This window comes from Octopus bimaculoides, chromosome 1, assembly GCF_046866305.1.
Source record: "Octopus bimaculoides isolate indiv1 chromosome 1, ASM4686630v1, whole genome shotgun sequence".
In the NCBI taxonomy this organism is placed as follows: Eukaryota; Metazoa; Mollusca; class Cephalopoda; order Octopoda; family Octopodidae; genus Octopus; species Octopus bimaculoides.
Window position 1 is genome coordinate 105,993,209 of NC_142928.1, and position 27,769 is coordinate 106,020,977.

At 33.3% G+C, this 27,769-nt stretch overlaps 3 protein-coding genes across 5 annotated transcripts in view; 1 reads left to right on the forward strand and 2 right to left on the reverse strand.

Moving 5' to 3' along the window:
• Window positions 1-55: 55 nt before the first annotated feature.
• On the reverse strand, window positions 56-8,568 carry LOC106871084 (large ribosomal subunit protein eL27). Its single transcript, XM_014917369.3, has 5 exons — window positions 8,469-8,568; window positions 6,061-6,148; window positions 4,528-4,697; window positions 496-606; window positions 56-141 (listed from the first exon to the last, which is right to left on the reverse strand). Exons 2-5 carry the CDS (start codon window positions 6,139-6,141, stop codon window positions 93-95), a joined length of 411 nt encoding a protein of 136 aa, XP_014772855.1. The 5' UTR covers window positions 6,142-6,148; window positions 8,469-8,568; the 3' UTR covers window positions 56-92.
• Window positions 8,569-8,793: 225 nt separating this feature from the next.
• On the forward strand, window positions 8,794-14,227 carry LOC106871083 (ATP-dependent RNA helicase DHX29). The gene has a single exon (XM_014917368.3). The coding sequence runs from the start codon at window positions 8,871-8,873 to the stop codon at window positions 12,963-12,965; it is 4,095 nt and encodes a 1,364-aa protein (XP_014772854.1). The 5' UTR covers window positions 8,794-8,870; the 3' UTR covers window positions 12,966-14,227.
• A 2,212-nt stretch (window positions 14,228-16,439) lies between these two features.
• LOC106871081 (pyridoxine-5'-phosphate oxidase) overlaps window positions 16,440-27,769 on the reverse strand; it is a 30,186-nt gene continuing 18,856 nt past the window's right edge. For 2 of the 3 annotated variants that reach the window (XM_014917358.3, XM_014917355.3), the window contains 4 exons: window positions 27,601-27,654; window positions 25,645-25,773; window positions 18,171-18,244; window positions 16,440-16,985 (listed from right to left, as the gene is read on the reverse strand). In XM_014917358.3, coding sequence (XP_014772844.1) covers window positions 16,820-16,985; window positions 18,171-18,244; window positions 25,645-25,773; window positions 27,601-27,654 — 423 coding nt within the window. In that variant the 3' untranslated portion in view covers window positions 16,440-16,819. The remainder of the gene's footprint in view (window positions 16,986-18,170; window positions 18,245-25,644; window positions 25,774-27,600; window positions 27,655-27,769) is intronic. The other variant, XM_052968883.2, reaches the window with a different exon arrangement.

The following is a 27,769-nucleotide window of genomic DNA, read 5'->3' on the forward strand; positions in this document are numbered from 1 at the left end:
ACAACATTGACGTTAAAATGGCAGTCTGCCTCACAATAAAAACAATAAGCTAAAATTAAATGTTATAATATTTATTTACTGGAGAAAATATTTTAGAATCTTAGTTTTTGGAAAAACCATCTGTTTCTACCAGTCTTGTACCTGAAATAAGAAAAAAATTTTTATCAGACACAGAATGTTTAGTATAAGTTATACCAAATGACATAAATCATCAACTATACAATATCTGCATTGAAATGGTTGACAATCTAATCTGTCTGTAACAAACAATGAAATATGTAAGGCTACAAAATAAGAATTATGTATTGCAATGGAATTTGTTCTTTCATATAATTAGATGTTTTCACTGACTTGCAAGCAAGCAAAATCCATTTTATTACATCTTGCTATTAGAAAAGAATGAAGCTAAACAATGCAGTTGCTTTTTGTGGACTTTAGCCCATCAACAGCTCCAACACAAAACAAGTTTTCATAAAAACAAGAAAATCAATTTACCTCTCTTCTAATTTAGCTTTCACTTCTCGTTTAGCTCTGCGTTTCAAAGCAGGATCTCTGAAAGCATCTTTGTTTACGTGAGATTTGTCCAAGGTGACGTCCACAGAATACCTACAACATTTCAAGTTATAATTTTTATAACTCAACCAAAACAGATTTATTCAAAACCTCTTTTCATATTAATTTCTATTTCTCAATGTGGTGGATTCTACAAATCACTTAGCACAAGTAGCAAAAAGGAAGCAGTTTCCTATTTTGATGGCATTCATCCAATAGTTTCAAATGAAGCCCCCTTTTTACAAGATTAATGTATAATTCCTAAGATAACCAAATTAATAGATGCTTAACCCTTTCGTTACCAAACCGCCCGAAAAAAAATTTTGGTTGATGTGACCAAACCGCCCATAATCACCTATTCATATTTAAATGAGAATATCCGAGCAAATCTCGTTGCAGCGAGTCAGAATTCGAAGGATTTTCCACTGAAGACCTTGATAAATCTAACTCTGTAACCGAAAAAAAAAAGCACGTGGTATTTGATAATGAATCTGTTTAATTTTCCGAAAATGAAAGCAGTGAATCCGAGAGCTCCAATGATGGCAATAAAGAGAATGAATTAGTACCTGAATGGAGTGAAAATTTTAAAACTCCTTTCAGTGATTTTTCTGAAGAAACTGGACCAAGTCACAGTCTTACCCAGGAGAGTAAAGCTTTAGACTATTTCTTTTTGCTTTTTCCGATGTACCTATTTGAATTGATTACGGTGGAAACAAACCGTAAAAAAGGATAGTTTGTGGTTTCCCACAAACTTGGAATGAAATTAAAGCATATTTTGCCATAAATATTATGGGCATTAGAAAGTTACCTAGAATAACAAATTACTGGAGTAGTGATGAAACCTTTGGAGACGAATATGTCTCAAGTATAATGACGAGGATACGGTTTTTAAAATTGACTCAATATCTACATGTAAGAGACACGAGCAGTACACCAGTACGTGGATAACCAGACTTTGATCCCTTATTTAAAATAAAACCCCTCATTGACTGTGTTCAAAACACATATAAAACAGTTTATAGATGAGGATATGGCGGGCTATAAAGGCAGAGTGCGTTTTTGACAGTATATGCCAGGAAAGCCCACAAAATGTGGGATCAAAGTTTGGAAGATTTGTGAATCAAATACTGGGTTTTAATTTTATACTGGCAAAAGAGACAGTAATGAATCCAGTAATGTGTACAACTCTTCTATAATAATATTTTGTTGTATACCCAATTGAATATTAGTTAATAACCCATTTTCTATAGCGATGTTTGAACAAAAATTTTAATAATTTTATATTTTGTTGAATTTACCTGTAATTAGAGTCACTTTGTGACAAAAATTTTGGTATAGAATTGGTTGAGAACCTTTCGTTAAATTATCTTCTAAAAATCACATTAATATGTTGATAAATAAAAAAGTTGTTTAATGAAACCAGACTAAATTTATGATTATGTTAGAAATTAATTGAAACACATAAGGGGTGTATTTTGGTTAGAAATATGGTAACGAAAGGGTTAAGAACTTAAGAGCAAGAAAGAAAAAGAGCATTTTGGAACAGATTTTTATCTTTGATACATGTGACACTATTCCTTATCTATGAAGCCACTAATGGAGATTCTTCCACAAATTCGCTATTAGTAACTGTCAATCCCTTCTTAAATGAATTTGCATAATTACACACGTAGAACAGCTGGTACATATAAACGTCATAAATCCAAAAATCTGAAATGCAAACACTATTTTTTGTTCAGAGCAAACAAAAAAACTTAAGCAATTAGAAACTGGGTAAAATGCAATTTGCATTAGTTATAAAAAGAGCTTAAGATGTGTGATTCGCAACAACATATCAAAGAATAAAAACTATCAATCTCTCAATTTTATTACAATTTCTAAAACCCACCCCCAATAGATACAAAGTTAATGCTGTAAAAATAATTTGTTACTTGAGAATACAATATAAGTTTTAGTAAAATGAGATAAAGGGAAAAAAAAAAAAAAGAAACTAAATTGAATGCAAACTACTAACAATAATAATAACATCGAAAAATACCTTAGGAATGAGAACCCAGGTTCAAAATTTCCCCAAGACACCCGAAGAAGGCTGGAGGGTATATCAGCCGAAACGTTAAAAATAATTACTTTTCATAAATATCCAGAAATTTGACCCTGCTTCAAAAAATCCATATCACTTGTTTTGAATAATTTTTAAAGTTTGCCTTGCATTCTCTGTTCAATGGTATGTTTTCTCAACAAGTGAAGCTGTGCATTTATAATACCTATTCATATTTTATACAGTTCTTTTAATTTATATCACTATTTATATAATTTTTTTACTGTCCTATTGTAAAGAACATTTATTTCTGTATACTATATAAAAAAATTAAACATCAAGAAGGTTTAAAAATTGATATTGTATCTCTTATAATGCAAAGGAATTAATCAATCACATGGGGAAAAAAGTCATGTGGTCTGCAAGTTCAACCCCCTGCATGATATTTATTAGGCTAAAATGGAAGCTCCTTGTTTGTGTGTTTATAGCAAGAAGATATACACATTGCTAAGAAATTACCTATAAATTAGTGTATCAAATGAAAAATACTTTTTCACCTTTTCCCACCTGGACTGACATTCGCTTTCAAGATTAGTTTCAAACTTTTGTACAAAGTCAGTAATTCTAACCATGGTGGAATTTGAACTCAGAACATAAAGAGACAAAATGTTGCTAAGCATTTTGCCTGGTATGCTAACAATTCTGCCAGCCCACCGCCTTCACCTGGACTGAGATTTCCTTCCAATATTGCCACCAGATGTGCAATAAACCAACAATAAGTGTCTTGGAAGCTTGTAACCAAGAATATTTTGTTCACACATGCATGATATAAAATAAATCTAAGAGGCACACACTCACAAGTTACTTGAACTGCAAGTAAATTTTTCCATAGAGACGTTTCTGTAAAAACGCTATTACTAACAAACCAGTGTTAGCAAAAGTTCCAAGTTTTTGGTAGAAATTTTTATAGCAAGCACAAAAATTAAATCCAGCTATCAGAAACTGGAAACAGAGTGCAGCACTGCATAAAAAGTGTCTTAAAACAGTAAACCAATTGCAGTTTTTGTGATTTATAACTTATTGCAATTCTATATCAAAGGTGGTCTTCACTTAAAATCATTTTTAGGTCCCACAAGTGGTTCTGCAGCAAGTAAAATATTAAATCCATTTAAGAAACCAAGCATAGAATGCAGTTTCATTAACTGTAAAAGGGCATTAAGACATGATTAATATTCAAACAATTCTAGTGTGTATATTTATTCCCTTTCACAATCACTTAACCCTGAATGATATTTTACCAACTCTTATACTATCCCATCCACTTAATTCATTTTAGATGTTTGAGTGAACCAGTGCCTTGTTAAATTGTCATGGAAATACTATTAGCTTTATTAGTGGTGTTAAGGAGTCAAACATATCTAATGGCCACATTGCACCGGATATTTTACTAATCTAAAACTTATGAATTTAGACTGGTTTAATAAAACTTTACTTAACATATTGCGATTTTTGAAACTCAATTCAACAAAAGGTTCTTAACCAAATGTTTCATAACTTTGTCTCAAAAACGAATCTAATTACAGGTAAATTCAACAAAATATTAAATTATTTAAACATCAACATAGAAAATGAGTTATAAGCCAATTTTCAATGAGTATACAAAATTTTAACAATAGAGAATTGTGCAAATTACTAGATTATTTATTAGTTACAGAGCTTAAAGAGTTAAAGTGGCATACCAAAGTCACTTGAGCTGCAGACAAAAATATTTTCTCAAATGTCTCTACAAACAAGCTATTACAAAGTAGCTTTGCAAAAAATACAAGTTGTAGAAATTTTTATAGCAAGCATAAAAATTGAATCCAGCTATCAGAAACTGGGCACAGAGTGCAGCTTGCATATTTCTGCTGTAGATAAATTTTAATTCTACAACTTACCTAGTAGGCATAAGATGGTTATAATTGCAAACTTTGATGAATGTCTTAATCTTAGATCTCTGCTTCAGCTTCTTTTTGCTCATGCGTTTTGTCACTTTGCGGGGATGTCGGTCAATTCCTGCTACTAAAGCATGGGAATATCCTTTGTCTTGAGTACCTTCATCATAATTCTGAAATAAATAAATAAAAGCACTTCAGGTTAACCTTTTAGCATTCACATTCTGTCAAAAGTAAAGCTTATTTATTCACATTGTTTTGAATAAATCATGCAGTATCTTGCAGCTTTGAGATTTTGATAAGGTAGTTGTCAATTTTTAGAATGACATTGTAGGGTTGGTTAGAAGCCAGGTCTGACCAGCTTGAGCATAAAATGGGTAGAACATTTTGGTCAGATATAGTCAGTTTAAACACTAAAGAATTAAACATAAAATGGATGTCTTAGTAACTCATATCTACTCCAGTTTATAAATGTCACTGGTTTCAGTTCAGAATATACAAAGATCCCTTTTGTGGTTGATTCTTTTCTACTTTAGAAATTTTTAATATTAGAAATGAAAAATTTTCAAAAGCCAAAATCTTACTAGTCTCCCAATACAAAAAGCATTCAAAATTAGAAATTGGACAAATGACAATGATCTCCAAAGTCTAACACATTGGAAAACTTCTTGCTTCCAGTAAAAGCCTTCTTACAGAGCTGAAAACAAACAGTCCTGAACCAAGAAGATTGTTGATGCAGCAGCTCAACTATTTATTGCAAGAGAGTCAATACTTTATTACTATTATTCTTCTTCTTCACTCAAGAAGAGAACAGGCATATAATAATAGATAACAGAGCTTGAAACTTTGATACTGAAATCTACCCAAATTCCAGAATTGAGTGCCATACCATAATGACAAAAGAAACTTTTGTTCAATCCCAATTTAGTATCTAATTCTGCAAAAGCTTGAAAATTCAACAGATCACAATATTTTATATATTTTACACTTGGAAATAACAAAAAACATACGAGAACAGGGATTTCAATGTCACTAATTTCAATAAATACCAACAATCTAATACTTGCTTAAACACAGCCAAAACTCATTGGTTAATACAGGAGCAATGAAGAACCTTCCATAATATGCTTATACCAGTCCACTTGCTTCCAGAAAGGATGGTAACAAATCAGGTATTGTTACCAAATTCTATATTCTCCTAGAAATCAAACAGTCCCAATGAAAACTACACATCCATTGTTATAGTTACTACTAAATGGTTTTTACCTCTAAATTAACATCCAGGTATACACATTACAGAACATTAAGGTGACTGTAATCACTCAACCTAATACAAATAACAGCCCAACTCCCACTATTCCTCTCAAATAACCTACAGTTTTAGTAAAGAACATATCAGATAATGTGGTCTGGATTCTCTGCACATAGGTTGGTCAGGACAGGAGTCTTTTAAAAGTTTGATCAATGAAGGTTGATACATGACTAAATGGCAACTTAAGGAATAATAAATTAATCAACAGAACAGGTATACAATACCTTAACAATGATGGCTTTCCTGCCAGCAAATCTACCGTTCAGGATCAACACCACCTTGTTGGCTTTCATAAACTTCTTCATTGTTGTGCTGCAAAAAAAAAATATATATATATATATAAATATATATTTAAGAGTTTATTTTAATAAAAAAAGAGAAATCAAATATTTATTGCAAACAGAAACTTTACTAGCAATCCTTGAGATTAGGAATCACTTTCACTTGTCATCCCGTGGTTAATATTTTAAGAGAGATGGCCTGCAAAAAATGTTTTTTGCCCTAAGTTTGCAGGCATCTCTATCATGCTTGAATTCTTTTGCCTTGTTCAGAGGTACAGGCGTGGCTGTGTAATTAAGAAGTGCACTTCCCAACTATGTGGTTTCAGGTTCAGTCCTACTACATGCAACCTTGGTGCTTTCTGCTGTAGCTATAAGCCAACCAAAGCCTTCTGAATGTATTTGGCTAAATATGTTTCTCCTCTTCACATTACACAACTGGTATGAGTGCCACCATCATACAAGTGGTGTTGATTGCTTCCTATCTTCTATGGAAACCTGTCCAGTCACGGAGAAATAGCTTGCATAGAAACAGGTGCAAGTTTTTAAAAAAGGATATTTGGCCATAGAAAATCTGCTCCAGCAAATTGATTGACCACCCAAGTATGAAAAAGTGGATGTTAAAACTGAGGAGAGGTGCATGTTTGTAATCTCCAACATCACGAATCTGAAAAATTTTGCATTTTTCAAGAAGAGGTGCGAAACTGCATTAGCCCCGAGAATTATTAGAAAATTATACAAACTGTAGTTATATCTAGAAATAGCAAGTAGGAAGGCTATCTTAGAGTATTAGTAATAAACCACGTGTGTTTATTTACATTTCTGAAGAAGATCGTCGGTTTCCGTAAAATTTTTTATATTTTTTTACATATGGGGTTGGGGGGAACGGGGATCTTTTGAAGTCGGCGTAAAAGCGAAAGAGACGTGTGTGTGTGTATGTTTGATGGGGTGTGCGAGACAGAAAGGCGGTGTGGATGTGAAGTTCATTGTTAGTATGCGTGAAGAGAGAGAGACAGCTGAAATTTAAATTTTTATTCACTTTTTGTAGTGAGTGAATGTGTAAATGAGGACAGAGAATAAGAGAGAGAGGTATGTATGTATGAATGGCTTCAATGACACATATATACATAGCTGTACATATGCATATATACACACATATATAAACGTAAATGTATTTGTGTGTGTGTGTGTGTACGTATATATATAGGCATACATCTATCTATAATTTGCAGTAAATAGATGAAGTTTAGCCATTACTTTATTTCAATTAATGCCAGTTTCGTTAAACAACCACACATGCGGCGGTCACTAACATGTGGCGAAGGTAAAGAATACGTACACTCGGTGGTTAGGGTTAGAGTTTTTGTTACGCCGAAAACCGATGGTTTCCTTTACCTCTGCCTATGTTTTAACTCAATCAACAACGAAAGTGGTGGCCTAATCAAGTATTGCCAAGTTGTTTTATATTTTTCGAAGCCATATTGTTTGTTTCGTAATTTAATTTAAATGGAAAAATATATAGGTTCGCAGTTTTGAAATAGAGTTGAATTTCTCGTTTTTTAAGTGCATATCTATGAATTTGGGGATTGAATATTTAATTTCGCTCAGTATAAACTAGTCAAGTCTTCCTAAATCACTAATATAAAAAATTAGGGTAATTTTTCAGATCAACACCCGCACGATTACCTAACCCTAAACCCGTAACACCCTAGTGAAAATCGTGCGGGTGTTAATCTGAAAAATTACCAATATTAGAAGCCAGTAATTACATATTTCTAAAGAGTCCCAATATATTTATAAGACACAGTAGCGATAACCGAGCTGGAAATACACGTCTTAATAACTAACCATGTGATAGGAAAATGGTTTGCTTCGGCTAATGTCAATTGGAAATATCAAAAATACGTTCATATATTATGAAGAGGTGAATTCCAAAGTTGTGCATATCGTAAGACGTAAATACTGCTTTAAGATAGAAGACATTCAACTTCACTACACATGTGATTCAGCCTCCATTAGAGATTATATATAGAAAATATGAACTTTTAAAATTATGACTATTTACCAATAGAGAGGACAAATTTGCTTTCTTTTGTAAGACTTCGTGGAATTGTAATAAAAGAGAAATGTTAAAATATAATGCATATGTGATGATTGACAACATAAATGCACACGACAGAATCGTAATTCTAAAAATAATTCAACTTTAAATGAATTATAATTTTAAAAATATGAACATTAATAAAACATAAACACTTCATTTAATAACAAAATTGCAAAACACAATTAATAATTTGCAGTAAATAGACGATTCACAATGATTTCGTTATAAGAGAAATTTTTACCGACATTACCTTGCACACGGGGCAACCGGAAAAGGAAAGACTGACGAGATTTTACGTGAATGAACGTAATTTCACGAAGTTTCAATGTTGATATAAAATAACGCTGTAGATGGACGGAAAACGAAAAGTAATTTTCAATGAAATATTGCTATTAAAATTTATAGCAAAAAAATGTTATTGGTGCCATAAAAATAAAGTATTTTGCGACGAACTTATTAATTAAAAATGATTTCTTCTTTAAAGCATTTAGCATTGACTTTATAGTTAATTGTATTTCAAAACTATAGAAAACGGTGAGCTTTTTTTTTTTAAAGGGAGATTACTGTATCTTCATAATTGCACAAAAAGTAAACTACTCACTTCAGGTTAATCTGTAAGTTGCGTGTTGATAAATTGATCCAAATTTTAAAGATGGGGAAGAAAAAGCAGAAGGATCAAGAAAAGGTAACGAAAAGTTATAAATTTACTAAATCTGACAATATTGATAATTCTGATGATTCAACGCCAAAGATTATACTAAATACCAATATGGAAAAAAAATTGATTACGATGATACTTGATTGGAAAAAAAGTAAAATACTTGTAAAAGACGTCAGTGAAAGAATGACAACAAAAAGATTGACGGATGTATATACTTGTTTGGCGCGTGCCGGTTTCAAACACAACCAGATAGAGTCTGCTATGAGGAGCACACTGATATATGGCGGTGATCTTGTTGATTCTCTGGACTGGCTCTGTCTCAATATTGCAAATGACGATCTTCCTTCAGAATTTTCCGAAGCGTTAAAAAGAGAAGAAATAAAAAGGCGACCAGGATTTAAAGAAGAGCAGGTAGATAAATCGCAAATTTCTTCTGGTTATCAAGTAGTTGAAAAACCTGTCCAAAAAACAAGTGAGAATAAGGACAGCCGTTTGCCCGAGGGAGAAGGCGGAAAAAAAGACTGGGTGAAAAACTGGATTATGCAATATGCTGAAGAAGAATCTGACAGTGATTTAGAAGAAAACGCTGCACCGATAGATCCAAATATAAAATACAAAACTTTAAGTTCTTCTTTAGATTCTACAATAGTACTCGCTGAACAAGCGAAAAAATCTGGAAACAAAGAAAAGCATAGAGAATACTCAAAAAAGATCCGGCAAATGCGGCTAGATATGGACGAATTAGCTACCCATCCAGACTTTGATCGTAAACTTGCTGGAATTTCTCTTTTAGCACCAACCAAACCTGAACCTAAACCTTCCAAAGTACAGCCTCCGAGTTTGACCGTATCAAATGCTAGTTCAGGTACTGGAACTAATAAAGCCTTGTCTAAGGATAGCTGCAACTCAGATGTATCAAAAAGCACACCAGTAACAGCAAGGCCAAAATCCTCCAAGAAAGCTAGTGATGAAGATCTTGCTCTTGATATGTTAGAGAATATGGCAATTGGTGATGCACCAAAACCTTTGCCTGAGAAAAAGAAAGGAGCATCACATATAGTTAGCCGTAGTTTTGAGTACACAAAACAACAATGGACTGGGAAATCACCTAAACAATTCCTTAATGACTGGACTCGGAAAAACCTCCCTAAAAGTGACTTAGCCCATTATGAAAGAGTCCATGTGAAAAACTTTTACAAATGCAAATCTTCCATTTCCAAGAAAGATGGTTCTCAACTTACTGTTATACCAGACATCCTTTGCCCCTCTGTAAAAGAAGCTGAACATGTTGGCTCTACTCTGTTACTCTATAATCTTTGCAGAGGACAACCAATCTATCAGTTACTTCCACCTCCTTATCGAGATTTATGGCTAGAATGGATGGAAGCAGAAAGAATTAGTAAACTGAGAGCACAAGAAATTAATAACAAACCCAGAGATACCCTTGTTGCAAAACTGCTGAAAGAACTCAAGTTAGCCCCAACACTCTCCAAATCTAAAGCTGAAAAACCTTCAGATGAGCATAACAGTGATGACAGTGTATGTGATGACTGGTTCTTAGCAGATGTGGAAGATCCTGAAGAAATTGTAGAAAAACCCAAGGAGAAAAAAATTGTTTCGAAGCCTAGGGTTAATGAAATTAAAGACAAATTTTTGAAAAAGATAAACAGTAAGAAATATAATGAATATTTAAATCAACGGCAATCACTACCTGTATTTGCATATAAAGAAGACATACTTGCTCAAATTGATCGCAGTAAAGTTGTTGTGATTGCTGGAGAAACTGGTAGTGGAAAAAGCACACAAATTCCCCATTTCCTACTTAAAGATAGAATTTTGTGCGGAGAAACGTGTAATATCATTTGTACTCAACCACGTCGAATCTCTGCTGTGAGTCTTGCAAACAGGGTTTCTCAAGAGCTAGGAGATGACCTGCCTGGTTCACCAGACTCCTTTTGTGGTTATAAAATTCGATTTGAGTCTAAATGCTGTCCTACAACTTGTTTAACTTATTGTACTACAGGTGTTGTGCTGCGTCAGTTACATTCTGATCCTAGTTTTAAAAATGTCACCCACATCTTAGTTGATGAAGTACATGAAAGAACAGTTCAATCAGACTTTCTTTTGATTATTCTGAAAAGACTTCTTGAGTCACGTGATGACATTAAAGTTATATTAATGAGTGCAACTATTGACTGTAACCGCCTCTCTGATTACTTCAACCATTGTCCTATCATTAAAATTCCAGGCCGAACATTCCCTGTTGATATTTTCTATTTAGAAGACATCATAGAAATGAACAATTATGTCTTGGAAGAAGATTCTCCTTATTGCATCCCAGCAGCAATGCTCCGTGATGAGCAGAAAACAAGTGTTGAAATCACTGGCACTGGAGGAACTAAGCAGAAAACAGATCTGTATTGGTCAAAGGAAGATATCATTGATACAAGTGGACTTGACAGAGACAAATATAGCAAACATACCCGACTAACTGTTACGAGAATGAAACCTTACAAAATTAATTTGGATCTAATTCTTCATTTACTTAATTACATAGACGAACATGGGGAAATTACTGATGGTGCCATTCTGATATTTCTTCCAGGATTAGCGAATATACAAGAGCTCTATGAATTGCTCCAAAGTGATCGCAAATTTGCTAATCCCCGACGATTTAAAGTGCTTGCTCTACATTCTGTTTTGTCATCTGAAGACCAAAGCTCTGCATTTCTGTCTCCACCTAAGGGAATTCGAAAAATTGTGCTGTCTACAAACATTGCTGAAACTGGCGTTACTATTCCAGATGTAGTGTATGTAATTGATGCTGGTAAAGTAAAAGAGAATCGATACGTTGAATCAAGTCGAATGAATGCTCTAGAAGAAGTTTTTGTTAGTAAAGCTAGTGCTAAACAACGGTCCGGTCGTGCTGGGCGAGTACGCAATGGCATTTGCTATCGACTTTATACCAAAGATAATTATATGAAACTTCGTGAGTTTACTGTTCCTGAGCTTCTTCGAGTTGCTCTTGAAGAACTCTGTTTACATATCATGAAATGTAACCTAAGCAAACCAGAAGAATTTCTCCAGCTTGCACTCGATCCACCTCAGCTACAATCTGTCTCTAGAGCAATGATGATTCTTGAAGAGGTTGGGGCTTGTGAAGGAGAAGTGTTAACACCACTTGGACATCATTTAGCAGCACTTCCTGTACACGTTTCCATTGGTAAAATGCTTATTTTTGGAGCAATGTTTGGTTGTCTTGAACCTGCAGCAGTCATTGCTGCTGCAGTAAGTGGAAAATCTCCATTTGTAGTTCCACTTGAAAAAAGGTCGGAGGCTAACATGGCTAAGCAGAATTTATCAACAGCTTGCTCTGATCATCTCACTATTTATAATGCTTATTCTCGATGGAAAACTGCCCGCAAAGCTGGGTTTCAAGCAGAAAATGCATTCTGCATGCAGAACTATCTTAAAAGAAAATCTCTTATTGAAATTGAAAATGTAAAGACAGATCTTATAAAGCTTATCAAATCTATTGGATTCTTAAGTCAACAAGATGAGAAACTACTGACAAATCCAAATTCTGTTGATGGAGTTCATTTAAATCCAAAATCATGTGCTGTTATTAAAGCAGTCATTCTTGCTGGATTATATCCAAATGTGGCAAAAGTTTGTTCAGAGAAAGATCCAGATGGTACGAGTCGGATATGTGGTGCTGAGACACCTCAAGGCCATGCATTTATCCATCCTAGCTCAGTCAATCGAACATTACAGGCACAAGGCTATATGCTATACCAAGAGAAAACCAAGCAGTCACAGGTATATCTTCGAGACTGCACATTGGTCTCTCCATTCCCCTTATTGCTTTTTGGTCACAATGTAGTTGTACAACATATTCAGCAAACTGTAAGCGTTGACAAATGGATTGTATTTAAGTCACGAGCTCGGACTGCTGTCATCTTCAAAGAACTTCGAAACCTATTGAATGAACTTTTAAAGCAAAAATTAGATGACCCCAAAGCTGATTTCTATCAAGATAAATCAATATTGTCAGTTATTGATTTATTACAAGCAGATATTTGCTAAACAATAGTTCCCAGTTGCATACTTTGAATATTTAGGAATATTTATTTATAAGTATGTTTTTTTTTTCTCATAAAATATAAAAGGAAATTTTAAATGAGATCTTAAACTGCTTTGTTAAAATAGATTCTTTTGTTATCTCTTCTGATTCGTTACTTAATCATAGAATACAAAAGTAATTTGCTAAAAGAATAAGGTAACCATCTTACAAATTGGAAAATGAACTTATAGTGAACCACATTTGAAAATTGAGTTGTTTCTTGATATCTTTTCTTTTTTTTTTATTTTTAATTCTAATTGCTGTTCTGAAGTGATTCCATGGGAGATTATGAAAAATTAATGAAATGTATTCAGGTATTATTAATATTCAGAAGTGAAACTAACTTCATTACTTCTTTGGTGTCTGATAAATTAAGGAGCTACAACTTATTAAGGGTCTTGTGCTAAGATTAGAAAAAAAGAACCCAATGTTCTCTAGTCAAAATATTTTAGTGAGAGACAGGGTCAGGAAATATATTAGATAGATTTACAGAGATGAGAGTACATTGTTTCCTTCAGTCAGCAAATACAAAACTTTTCCTAAGTGAAGTATGATTAATCTATTTAAATAGAATGGACCAGCCTATATACGAAAACCAGTACTTTAGAATATATTTGTAGGTGTCTGTGTCTTGTATGTAATTGATAATCTATTATAAAAGTATTGAAGAGAAAACTTAAAAGAACAAACGAATCCTGCCTAATTTCAGCATTGTAAGGATTAAGACATGGTTGTGAGGAAAACTTATCAGATATTTAGCGAAAGTATTATTAAATTTTTAAAAACTATTGACTTGTAAATGGACTATTGTACATTACAAATGAATAAGGAATTTTAAGGCCAATACCATTACATTCTGCTTCACAGCAAGACAAAAGCAGCATCAATGGCAGAGATATTCTAGATTCAATCACTTTTTTTATCATTTATATTGGAGCTTTTTTTAATTGTTAGAAATTCTCCTTATGTCTCTTTTCTCTTTCATCTTAAGTTACCAACTCAGACAATTTAGAAATATTCACTGTTACTTGATAACTATTTCTGGTATGACTTCAATGAAAAACTATTGAATAATACTTTCTTGTCTCTCTCATCACTTGTATAAATTCATTAAAGTCTTGTATACAATTCAACTACTAACTGTAGCTGATGTGTGTGGTGTTGAAATTATATAAAAGTTAATTCTCATTAAGATATTTATTAAAATATATCGCAAATAACTTCATTGACTGTTCTGTTATTTCAAACTCCTTATTAAATTCCATTTTCTACTATTTTGTTTTGGGTAGGGCAGTGAGCTGGCAAAATCATTAGCATGTCAGGCAAAATGGTTAGTGGCATTTCATGTCTTTACGCTCTATGTTCAAATTCTGTCAAAATCGATTTTGCCTGCCATCCTTTTGGGGTCAATAAAATAAGTACTAGTTTAGTAGTGAGTTGATGTAATCAACTTACCCCCCTTCCCTAAAATTGCTGGGCTTGTGCCAATATTTCCTTTGGGTTTTAGGGTGGTTGATTGATAGAATCATTAGTGATGAGTAAAATACTTGGCAGATTTTCTTCCAGCTCTTTACAATCTTGGCTTAAACCCTGCCTGGGGCAACTTTGCTTTTCATCCCTCCAGGGTCAAGAAAATAAACTACCAGTCCAAGTGTTGGGTTTGATGTCATCAACAAATTCCTTCCCCATAAATTGTTACCCCCTTGCCTAAATTAGAAACAAATATTTTCTGTGGGTTTTATTTTTAATGCTTTGAGTCAGGAAACATTTTACTGATAATCAAAACTATTGTATTGTTATGGTGTTTTTAACTCACATGGAAGGGTTGCATTATACACCAGTATCCCTACCATTATGAATATTAAGAAATGCTGCAATGTTATGCAGTCAAATAATTGTGCATCTAGAATAGTCTCCACCTCTGCAATAATAATCTCCAGACAATAGAATTATGTTGAGATTTCCTCTTCTGGCAAGTACTTACTTGATAATTGACCTCCTGTAATTTTCCTTCCTACTGCAAAGTGGACCAGCACTATCTGTGTTATATTTCATATAACATCTAACTTTATATACTATTCAGTGGATGTGAGACAAATATACACTACATTAGAATTGAGATCCTAAAACCTAGGTACCATGGAAAAGTATTGGTATGGGTGCTGATGTCATGTAAAAAGCACCTAGTACACAATAAAATGGTTTGCATTAAGAAGGGCATCCAGACTTAGAAACCAATCCAAAACAGACTATGGAACCTGATGTGGCCTGTGAGTTTACCAGTTCCTGTCAAGCCAGCATAGAAAACGGATGTTAAATGTTGATGATAATGAATAGGATACTAACTTATCACAGGTACTGTTTTGGATATGCTTGGAACCCAGTTTCCAGTTAGATAAACTGAGGGAAATATAATTTTCTTGTCTAGAAATGTAACAAATCTTCAGTAAATTGTAACATCCAGCAGAAATTAATTTAATACTATACATATTAAGACAGAATAAGAGCAATAATCTTATTGCTCTTTGTGTATCTAACATTGTTGTTTATAATGTGTTATAGGATTTGTTAAAATTTTAACTATTAATTTATAATTAACTTGCTGCAGAATTCTTGAACTTATAAATGTAACTTTTAATAATTTTAATATTACAAGCATTAAACTTCTGGCTCTTCATGGTCCTGGTTCAAATCACACCAAGGTCATCTTTACCTTTCATCCGTTTGGTGTTGATAAAATAGGTACCAGTTGAACACTGAGGTCAGTGAAACTGGCTAGTACCCTCCCTCAAAATTTCAGACTTTGTGCTTATAGTAAAAACAGTATTACAAGCATTAATTAGTGAGGAGGAGAAAATCTATTCCATGTTTACTTAACAATAATAATTAATATTCAACTGTTGAATCACAGTAAATAAAAATCATAAACTATATAATTTTAATTATTATTGCTTACAATGTAACTAAACAGGGTATAAGGTTTCTCTTTTTCACTACAAAACTGGCTGGACAAATCAAAATTGATGCTTATAGAAAGAAGTCACAGACATCCTTAATAGTGAATTCAATAAACTGTGATGGCAGCTGCTCCATATATTGTCTTGTGAAGGCAATGGCCAGGGAAATGTAATGAACAAAGCACGTCACACTTGCCTTTATAAGTACACAAACACACTGGATTGTGGTTGCAACCTAGAACTACGAGAAAAGGGCTTGAATGAAGGCAACCTAGAACTATGAGAAAAGGGCTTGAATGAAGAAAATTATTTCATCATCATCGTTGTTTGACGTCCAGCTTCAATGCTATCATGATCCTTTTCTTTAGTTCACCTTTTTTCCGCCTCCTCCTCCTCTCTTTTAATTCAAGTCTCAGTCTTCATAAACTTTGCAGTTAAAAATCTTTCAAAACCTCATATCACGAATTGAAACACACCACAAACAAAACTAAATTTTTTTATTTCCATAATTATTACCAACAAGTAACAACAAATGTTTCAGTTATAAGTTTTACCTTTCAAGTTAAGCCGTAGAGAGCTCCTTTTCCTTGGAAAAGCATTGTCTCCCATTACAGCTGTGAGCAACACTTCATGTCTTAAGTACCTTTACTTAAGATACATTACACAGCTAATAACAAGATGTACACCACTGAGCCTTCAGTCAACACCAATTATCTAATTTCATTTCAATAGCAATAAAATAAGAAGATTAAAATTAATATTTCATAAATTTATCACATATAACCACACTAATTTTTTCTTTTAGACTAATTTATTTTTTTCTTTTAATGAAAATAATAATGTAACTTTTCTTCATTCTTTTATGGTGAAAGTCTTTCAATAATCCAATCGCCTTCACCTTCATGGCTAAGTTCTGGGTCTAGTACTTCATTAGGCAACTTTTGCCGAAATCGTAATCTATCGTGTAGTCTGTTAGTCTGCCCCTGCCAGAACTCAATTACATCTGGTTTCACAAAGTAGCCGCCCCTGTAATAACAAAAAAAAATAATAATAATAATAGATTAAGTGTACCAATGACTACAAGGGAAATAATTAAGATGCTTTTTTTTTTTTTTTTTTTTACTATCACATCACATGGATAATGATTTCTCACATTTGCAAAACACCACAATTTGTAAGGACTCAGTGGATGTTGTTGATTTAATCAAGTCCAGTATGTAACTAATAATTATTTTATTGATTCTGAGAGGGATAAAATGTAAACTTTACACTAAAGGTTTTTAACTCGAAATGTAATCAAACACTGCAAAATATTTGGTATAGCCCTCTACAATCTACCATTATATCATCTTAGCTTTGGATAATAAAAATGTTTTATATTAGTTCACGTTTATTTTATTGACACAATGTGGATGAAAATGCAAAGTCAATCCCAATAGCTTTTGAACTCAAAATGTGGAAGGCTGTCATTTAATACTGTAAAGCATCTTGTTCAACACTATCATTTTTATCATAGCAATGTGCTTTTATATCTTAAGTAATATTACTGTTTATATCCATCTCTTACATGCCTAATTAATTTAATGAGGAATAAACCATTTTACACAAACCATTATATGCAACTCATTACTAGGATCCACTGGGCCAAGACAGTTCAGAAGAATTTGCTCTTAGGCTCAAAGCTGGGATGTTTTTTTTCTTAACTAATAAGAGCACTCAGCAATGTAATCCAATGCTTTATCATGTCTGTAGTCAAGGCATTTAATTCTGATAAGCCCATGTAACCCTAAGTACAACAGTAACATAATTTGGTGTAGTAATGCAAAATTGATGAGCAGTTCCTAGACTTTGCTTGCTGTCCATCCTTACACTGTGTTTTTGGAAATGCTTCTGGAGCATTTTTATATTACAAAATATTTGGCAGAACTGCATTGCCCTCTTGTAATTTTTGCCTAGTTAGTTACATTATGTGAAGAAACTAATGTGAAATAGCTTCTTTACTGGTTCATATGAAATTTTATTGCTGTAATAGGATACAGAAAAATATTATAACTATATTCACTGAAAATTACTTTAGCTTACATAGTTCAACCCTTGTCAGCATGGAAGATGGACATTAAATGATGATGATGGTGGTGGTGGTGGTGGTGGCAGCAGAGGAGGAGGAAAAGAAGAAGATCAACTGTAACAAAACTATAATTAAAATCATACCAGTATTTTGGTTTGGGAATCAATTCTGCATTTTCATATTTCTTTTGAATCTCAGCATACTTGTTCATCAAGTGCTAAAAAATTGAACAACATAAGATATTTTATAGCAATAAGAAAATGCAAACATTTTTTATGTAAATGCAAATAATCACTGTACAAAAACCCAATTACAAAGATCTTCAATTTGGAAATATCAGCAAAGGATAAGAAATTTAATTTGGATGGTACATTTTTTTCATCCAATAATTTGCTACAGACATCTATTTCATGACGAGTTGATTGCTAAGAGTACAGAGAATGTGTAATGTTTATATCATTGACCTTAGATGGATGAAAGGCTAAGTCAACCATGGCAGTATGAGAACTTGTAATATAAAAAGGAAGAAAACAAAACACTGTCAGACATTTAGATTTTGTACACTACTGTTCCTGATGGTATAATCACGGGAGTGGTAATAGTAACAGCTGCAATTAGTTTTATAACCAGATTGAGTCAATAGTTACCCATTCAATGAAAGAGTTGTGGTTTCTCACGACCTTATATCAAACCACAGGAGAAATAAGTACAAATGAAACAACTCAAATTTATAGTGATGTTGCTTCCTAGAGTTTAGATCTAATCTACCTTCTAAACTTACTTAGAGCTAGTTGGTGTGCCTTGGTTACAGACAAAGTACTATGGAGGCAATGGTGTACAAACTACTAACCTCTTAACTGGTTACCAAATACCCTGTCAGCTTGGCTGTTCATGTTCACAGAGTAAAAAGATATAAAAATTAACATGGCCAAAACTAAAGGATTAATTAGTAGCAGAGACCACAAAAGTTTAGTACTAACAAAAAAGTGACCTAGCAAGGAAATCAAGAAATTAGTTTGCATGTGCTTAATACTGTCTAGTTATTGTGAGCAACTTGTGGGGGCGCAATGGCCCAGTGGTTAGGGCAGCGGACTCGCGGTCATAGGATCGCGGTTTTGATTCCCAGACCGGGCGTTGTGAGTGTTTATTGAGTGAAAACACCTAAAGTTCCATGAGGCTCCCGCAGGGGATGGTGGTGAACCCTGCTATACTCTTCCACCACAACTTTCTCTCACTCTTACTTCCTGTTGTGCCTGTAATTCAAAGGGTCAGCCTTGTCCCACTATGTTAAGGGTACACATGTTTGTGGAGTGCTCAGCCACTTGCACGTTAATTTCATGAGCAGGCTATTCCATTGATCAGATCAACTGGAACCCTCGACGGAGTGCCAACAACAACAATTGTGAGCAACAAATATATAAAAACTACTATAGGATGTCTGGCAAATAGGAAACTAACAGAGATTCAAAACTAAATGCATCAGAGGAACTGGAATAACTAGCAATGTAACTGAAAAACTTCATGTGTAATAGGGACTTCTTTCACTAAAATCAACATTAAAATTAAGAATACATAAAATACATGGTATTAAACTTCAAACTTTCCCCACCCATTTTTAAAAAAATCCCAATAAAGGATGTTTTTAATTATTAATCATTTTTAATACATGGTATTAAACTTCAAATTTTCCCCACCCATTTAAAAAAAAATCCTAGTAGCTGTGTGGTAAGAAGTTTGCTTTCCAACTACATGGTTCCAGGTACAGTTCCACTGCATAGCACCTTGGGCAAGTGTCTTTTATAGCCCTGGGCTGACCAAAGCCTTGTGAGTGGATTTGGTAGATGGAAACTGAAAGAAGCCCATCATGTATGTATATATTTATGTGTGTGTGTCTTTGTGTCTGTGTTTGTCTCCCACCATTGCTTGACAACTAGTATTGGTGTGTTTACATCCCTTTAACTTAGTCATTCAAGAAAGGGGACAACAGAATAAGTCCTAGATTTAAAAAAAATAAGTCCTAGGGTCAATTTGTTTGACTAAAAACCTTTCAAGGCAATGCCCCAGCATGGCTGTAGTCAAAGGCAAAAGGTAGACATAAATTTATTTTATATAAAATGAGGCATACAAAAACGAATATATATATTTAAATGGATTATCTACAATTGCAGCAGTTGAATAATACTGTGTTATAAATGGTATTGTGGGCTCAAAAATTGTACATAGTAGCAATACATTTATTATAAGTAACTTTAACCCTTTTGATGCCAACCCACCTGAAATCTATGATACAAATTCCATTTTAAAGTAATCTCAATTAAAACCTTCAATCAAACTTTCATGTTAATTTATACTCCAGACTGAATAATGACAAAGTTATATTTCTAAATTCTTCATTATTTTCAAAATCAATTGAAATAAAGGCAGTGCATTTCAATGTATTTATGGTAACAAAAGTGTTAAAGTAAAAACTACCAATCACCCAGATAGACAAATACACGTAATAGATGACATCTTAATATCTATTCAATCAACCATCAATTTACATTCATCTAATCACCTCTCTCTGCATACATGTACCAATATTCTTGAGAGTCATTTATTTTCTCAACTCAATTTTGTTCAGCTTCCAACTTTTCTTGTAAATTATTATTGCATATCCAACAGGTCATGCTGAATTTATTCCTCTCTAATTGCTATGAATATGCATACATAACATGGGAACTACTCAAGTTATGTAACAACCACATCACATCACACTTTTCCATACCATGCTCTTTCTGTGAAGAGAGGAACTCATTGTTTACTTTCACAGTTTTCCTCATTAATCCTAGTTTATATGCTATTCTTTGCTCCTGCTGTAAATATTATGCACTATCTTTATTCTAATCACAAACTGTAATTGTAGCTGCAAAATATATCTGCTGATTAGATCTTTTATTCTAATTGCAGTTACACCAAACAAAATTTTACTGCAATTTTCGTGCAATCTGAACTGACCTATTTTGTCATATGACTATACAAATCTGATATCATTTTAATGAACACTCTTTTGAAAGAATAAATATACTAGTATAATGGGCACAGGCATAGCTGTGTGGTAAGAAGATGCTTTCCAACCACATGGCTTTGGGTTCAATTTCACTGCAAGACATCTTGGGTGTCTTCTACTATAGCTTTAGACCAACCAAAGCCTTGTGAGTGGATTTGGTAGACAGAAACTGAATGAAGCTTGTCATATATATATATATATATATATATATATATATATATATATATGGCGTTAGGAAGGGCATCCAGCTGTAGAAACTCTGCCAAATTAGATTGGAGCCTGGTGTAGCCATCCGGATGCACCAGTCCTCAGTCAAATCGTCCAACCCATGCTAGCATGGAAAGCGGACGTTAAACGATGATGATGATGATGATGATATATACACACACACACAACATACTGTTCCATGATGGTAAGATCAACAAAAAAAGTACTCCATCTGGTGAAAGATAAATATTGTTTAATAAACACAATACATGTTTTTATGTGCCACTAATAGTTTCTTGTACTGAGAACATGCCAAACCAATTTTTGTAACACATCTGACATCTCAGCACAGTCATCAGGCACAGCCCACATGGCATAACGAACTATACAGTATTTAATAAAAAAATATATATTTTTTTATGAGCTACTAATAGTTTCATACTATGAAAACATCTCAGACCGCATTTTTTAACACATCTGGTGCCCTCACGCAATCCTCAAGCTGTGCCCATATGGCATAACGAGCCTGAGGACTTTGTGAATGCACTAGACATGTTAAAAATTGCTGTCAGAGATGTTTTCATCACATGAAACTATTAGTAGCTCATAAAATATATATATTGCATTATTAACTAATATTTCTCTCACCAGATGGAGTACTTCTTTTGTTCATCTTGCCATCATGGAAAGTACTCTAAGCACCCACTACACTCTCTGAGTGGTTGGCGTTAGGAAGGGCATCCAGCTGTAGAAACTCTGCCAAATTAGATTGGAGCCTGGTGTAGCCATCCAGTTGCACCAGTCCTCAGTCAAATCGTCCAACTCATGCTAGCATGGAAAGCAGACGTTAAACGATGATGATGATGATGATGATATATAGAATAAGTTTTGGGATCTGAAAATGTACCTGAATCTGAAAAATGTGTAGTTGTTTTAAACAGATTTATCCACATACCAAACTAGTTTCAACAATTTTTTGTTTATCAATGTTACAAATATATATAAAACAAGGGGGGTTTTTGTAGAGTCTAAAATTACAAGGCAAAAATCAGACAAACATGTTTAAAAATCAAATGTTCACAGAAATTTCAATGGGTTTCACAAGGATAGAAAATAATCTAAGTAAATGTTCAGCGAAGATCATAACAAATGTACATTGTCGAACGTTCAGTTATATTGAGTTTTTATAGAATATGCGGAGAAGAGAGAACAGAAAAAAAGATTTTTTTTACAATTTCTGTTGTAGTGTGTGTAGTTCTTTTTTCTTCATGTACTGGTCTCTTCACTTTTGGCAAATTTTTTTTTTTTTTTTTTTTTGATGTATAAATTACCAGGAAAAGCAAAGAGACCAGTACATGAAGAAAAAAGAACTACATGCACCACGAAAGAAATTGTAAAAAAAAATTTTTCTTTCTCCCTCTTTTTTCTCTCTTCTCCATGTATTCTATAAAAACTCAATATGACCAAATTTTCAATAATGTACATTTGTCATGATCTTTGCCAAACATTTACTTTGATATTTTCTATTCCTGTGAAACTCATTGAAATTTCTGTGAACGTTTGATAGTTTAAACATGTTTGTCCAATTTTGACCTTGTAATTTTAAACTCTGCTAAAATTCCGCTTGTTCTATACATATTTGTACCATTAATAAACAAAAATTTGTCATAACTAGTTTGGTATGTGAATAAATTTATTTAAAAACAACTACATGTTTTTCATATTCAGGTGCATTTTCAAAACCCAAAACAAATTCTCCTATATTTTTTCCTGCATGAGAATAAACTTCTTTCCATTTCACTTCCCGAGCATTATACTAATACATCTGTTTGCTTTCTATACCACCTGTCTTCGTCTTTTGTTTGTTTTTGTGAAATTTCCCCCTATATATACATATATATATCGTAAAAACCCATGTAATTTGCGCACCTGTGTAATTTACGCAGGTGATTTTCAGGATAAAAATTGTTAAAAAAAAAAGCTTCTACACATGAAAAATTTGCAACCAAAAGTTTTCAGAATTGCTGATATGCCCAGGGAAAAAAGTTTTCAATTTAGTTGTATTTAGCATAATTTCACTTACTTATGATTAGATTTTATTAAATTTTCATTAAATAAAAATAATTTCTGTTTAACAGGTATCACATTGAAAGCTATTAAATTACAAAGTGTTTGTGTTTCTAATAAACTTTATTTTACATTTCTTGCCCACAAGAGATTATGTCTGATCTTTAGCATACTGCTGTATGTCTTCTCAAATCACGATCACAGGAAAAGTTGTTGATAATTCTTATCAACACAAACAAAGCTGATAAATACGCAGAGATGTTGCAAATTAAATTTAATTACCAATAAACATCAGCTTGGATGACACTTTACTCAACCAACAGAGGAAGGTGACTGATCAAACTGATTATATAAACAGAATTCTGATTGGTTGAAAGTGTCTTCTTGTCTCAAGCTCTGACTTTCTGCCTATTCATGTCAGAACCTTAGATATGGAGTATTGAAATTTCAATCTCTTTCACACTTATAAAATGTCAAGCAAACTTAAAAATTTGTCATTACCATTTTAGCTGGGAGACCAAATTGATAGTTTGGTAACTCGCTAAAATAAACATTAAAAATCGAAAGGAGAAAATAAACAGCTTTGCAAGTTTAGCTTAGTGTTTATTGAATAAGAGAGGTGCAAAATTTAAGAAGTGCCTTGTTAGAATATACATGTCTGTGAGGAGACATAAACAAGAATAACAAAAATCTACTATACCAAAAGAAATGGTAACACATACATTACAAGTGTTCTGTGAAGAGAACATAAGACTGCTGCATAATTCAACATGAATGTGAAATGACATTAAACATCATATAAGGTAAATGAAGGTTTCTGTAGGAACACTGAGTCATATTCACTTAGTGAGTTTACATGCACAAAGATAAATTATGATGTTGTTGTCAGCATCAGATGTAGTAAGAGCTGGTAGTGGAGATGTCGGCGGTGATGAATTTCATTGTCCTAATGCGGAGAAAACGAGCAGTAGCTTCCTGGAAGCAAACGCAAGCTAGACTTCTTAATTGGAGAAAAACTGAACTATTTAACGAAATTGCTGGGCTCCAGTGTGATAGGTAGAAACTCCAAGCAATGTAAAATATGGCCTGGACCATGATTATCAGCATGAACATCAAACTTCAAAAAGTAGTTAACTATTTAATGGTTTTAGTAAATTTATACAGAAAAAGTAAGCATTATACCATCCAGCATTAATAAAAGTCAACTTCATTATATTTTCTCTGTAAAAACCTATTCTGACATTAAATGAATCAACTTCTGGTACGAATGTTTACATTTGTAAGTGATTTTTCAACAAAAGAAATTTCTAAAAAAATTCTGGAAACGATCTACCCATGTAATTTACACACCCACTGAAGTTTATTTTTGTTTTTGCGAAAAAAAAAAGTGCGTAAATTACATGGGTTTTTACAGTATATATTTTAGTTGTTTCAGTCATTAGATCCTGGGACACTACCTTGAAGAAATATAACCAAATGAATTGACCCCAGTACTTCTTTTAAGCCTGGTACTTATTCTATCCATCTCTTTTGCCAAACCACTAAGTTACAGGGATGTAACAAACCAACACCAGCTGTCAAGTGGTGGTGGGAGACAAACACAGAGACACACAGACGCACACACACACACACACACACACATGACGTGCTTCTTTCAGTTTCCATCTACCAAATCCATTCACAAAGCTTTGGTTGACCCAAGGCTATAGTAGAAAACACTTGTCTAAGGTGCCACACAAAGGGACTGAACCTGGAACCATGTAATTGGGAAGGTAACTTCTTAACACACAGCCATTCCTGCACCTGTGTGTTTGTGTGTTTGTCCCCCCCCCCCTACCATTACCACCACTATTTGTCAACTGGTGTTGGTGTGTTTATGTCCCCATAACTTAACGATTTAGCAAAAGAAACCAATAGAATAAGTACCAGGCTTAGGAAAAAAAAAGTACTGGGGGTCAATTCATTCAGCTAAAAAATTCTTCTAGGCAGTGCTCCAGCATGGCCACTGTCTAATGATTGAAACAAGTAAAAGATGGACGATAATAAAGAAATGCTTATGTGCTCTGCTCAAGAACATTTGTTATTTATAATTTAGAACATGCTTCGGGGTAATGAATACTAAAAAAATGAATATTGAATTATTACATTAACAAAATAAATTTCTTTTTCATACAAAACCAATTCTGTAAGAGGAAGCCTCATTGCTGAATTAATAAATACCAGTAACATAATATGTTATAATTTCCAGTAATGATAGCTTGTTAGATTTTATATTATAAAGAAGAATGACATACTTCTCGACTTGGTATCACTGTACTCTGTATGGTAACCAGAGCGCCAAGCTGACTGTCTCGGGGTCTTTGATGAAAATATTTTTCTGATTCTTCTTCGGATATTTTATTAACTTTGCCATCAACTCTGATCTGAAACATTAAAAGTTCCCCCAAAATAAGTAAGTATTTAATTACTACACACACTGATCATATGAATATAAATTCTCAAATTCTCATATAAATTTTCACTAGATTATTGTACAGTGAGAATAATGATGTAAAGAACTTATCCATCATTATGGAATGAAATTGGCAGAAATGAATGTGCATATAACATTTTATTTCAGATGTTTTTTCTTCACACTGTAACAACATTTATATATCTACCATTAATAACCATGCATGCATGAAAGACAGATATTAAACGATGATGATAACGATGATGAGACACAGTAACAACTTTTAAAACGAGGACCATATCGATTTGAAAAATGAAAATTGAAATTTAAAGAATCAACTAAGCTCTGACACATGTATTTCATTTTCTCAAAATTTTTTTTATATCTCAATTTACATTTATAAGTCTACTGCAAACTATTTTTTATAAACGCGTGTGTGTGTGTGTGTGTGCACACGTGGGTATGCATGCATTTGTATATGTATTGCGAAGGCATGTGGCTTAACGGTTAGGGGTATTCGACTCATGATCATAAAGTTGTGAGTTCAATACCCGGTAGTGTGTTGTGTCTCTTGAGCAAAACGCTTTATTTCACATTGCTCTAGTCCACTCAGCTGGCAAAGATGAGTTGTACATGTATTTCATAGGGCCAACTTTGTCATAATCTGTGTCACACTGAATCTCCCTGATTCAACATATCTGTGGAGTGCTCAGCCACTTGCAAATTAATTTCACAAGCAAGGTGTTCCGTTGACTGGATCAACTGGAACCCTCATCATTGTAACTGACGGAGTGCCAATTATATGTGTGTGTGTGTGTGTGTGTGTGTGCATGCACATGCATGTAACATATACATTGTTAAATATGCATCAACGAGAAATTGTTGATAAACTGGTATTCAAACAAAAAATACATGTGTTATTAATTCCACTCAACTTGTCATCCCTTTATCTTTCTCACCATCGTAAATGCAATGAATCACTGATTGGTCTATTACAAACCTATATCCAGCAACACTGTTGTTCACAAATGCATATCAATTTTTTTTAGAAATAACTGATTAATCATTGACACTAATTCGTTGATAAAGTTGTAACAATATTGTTCTATAGTGATTACACAGCATTTTTAGAAGAGACAGTAACAACATGACAAATTACTTGTAATTAAAAATATTCTTTATGGGAAAATGAGTGATGTGGTTTATTGCTGAATACACTTCCTACTTCTAAACACTCAACTGTAAAGTAACAGTAACAAAACCTGTTAGTGAGCCAGGTGAACTGGAAAAGTGCAGTCATATTCCTGGCCCAGAAACATAATGATATGGTTGTTGCAAGGTTCAAACTAATGACCAATAATCAGTGGTCCAGCACTATAACCTTAAAGCTATTTTGTCTCTTAATGCAAGGGTATACTGGGAAGTTACTTGGGGACTTCAGAGTTCTAAGGGCTCAATTCTGATCTATGCATGCTGTGATTTACTGTCAATAAACAAATACTATAAAGCCCAGTGCATGGATTTGCTGCTATATTTTTAAATAGGGAAGAATTTTAATAGTTGATAAACAGAATACTTTAATTATGTTGATGCAACTAATAAGAATATCTTCAGGGATAGAACTGAAGATAGGAGTTGAAAGAAAATATAGCAGCCAAAAAATTACAAGACAAGAATATTCAAATGTCTATTACCATTTAATCAATAATAAAGTTGGTCCACACAAACAACCAATAAGAAATAGACCCCAGAAAAATTATTATGATAATGCTGATTAAAATATTTTAAATAAACTTACAGAACGATTTAAAGGTTCCCAATGCATGGAAAAACTGCAGAAAGGATTCTCTTCCTGAAAACCAAAAGGTAAATATTTGTTATCATGTTATTTGTCTTCATTAGAGTGTTAGACTGGCAGAAAACAGAAATAGTAAGATGAACAACTTAGTAACATAGCATTTAGTGTT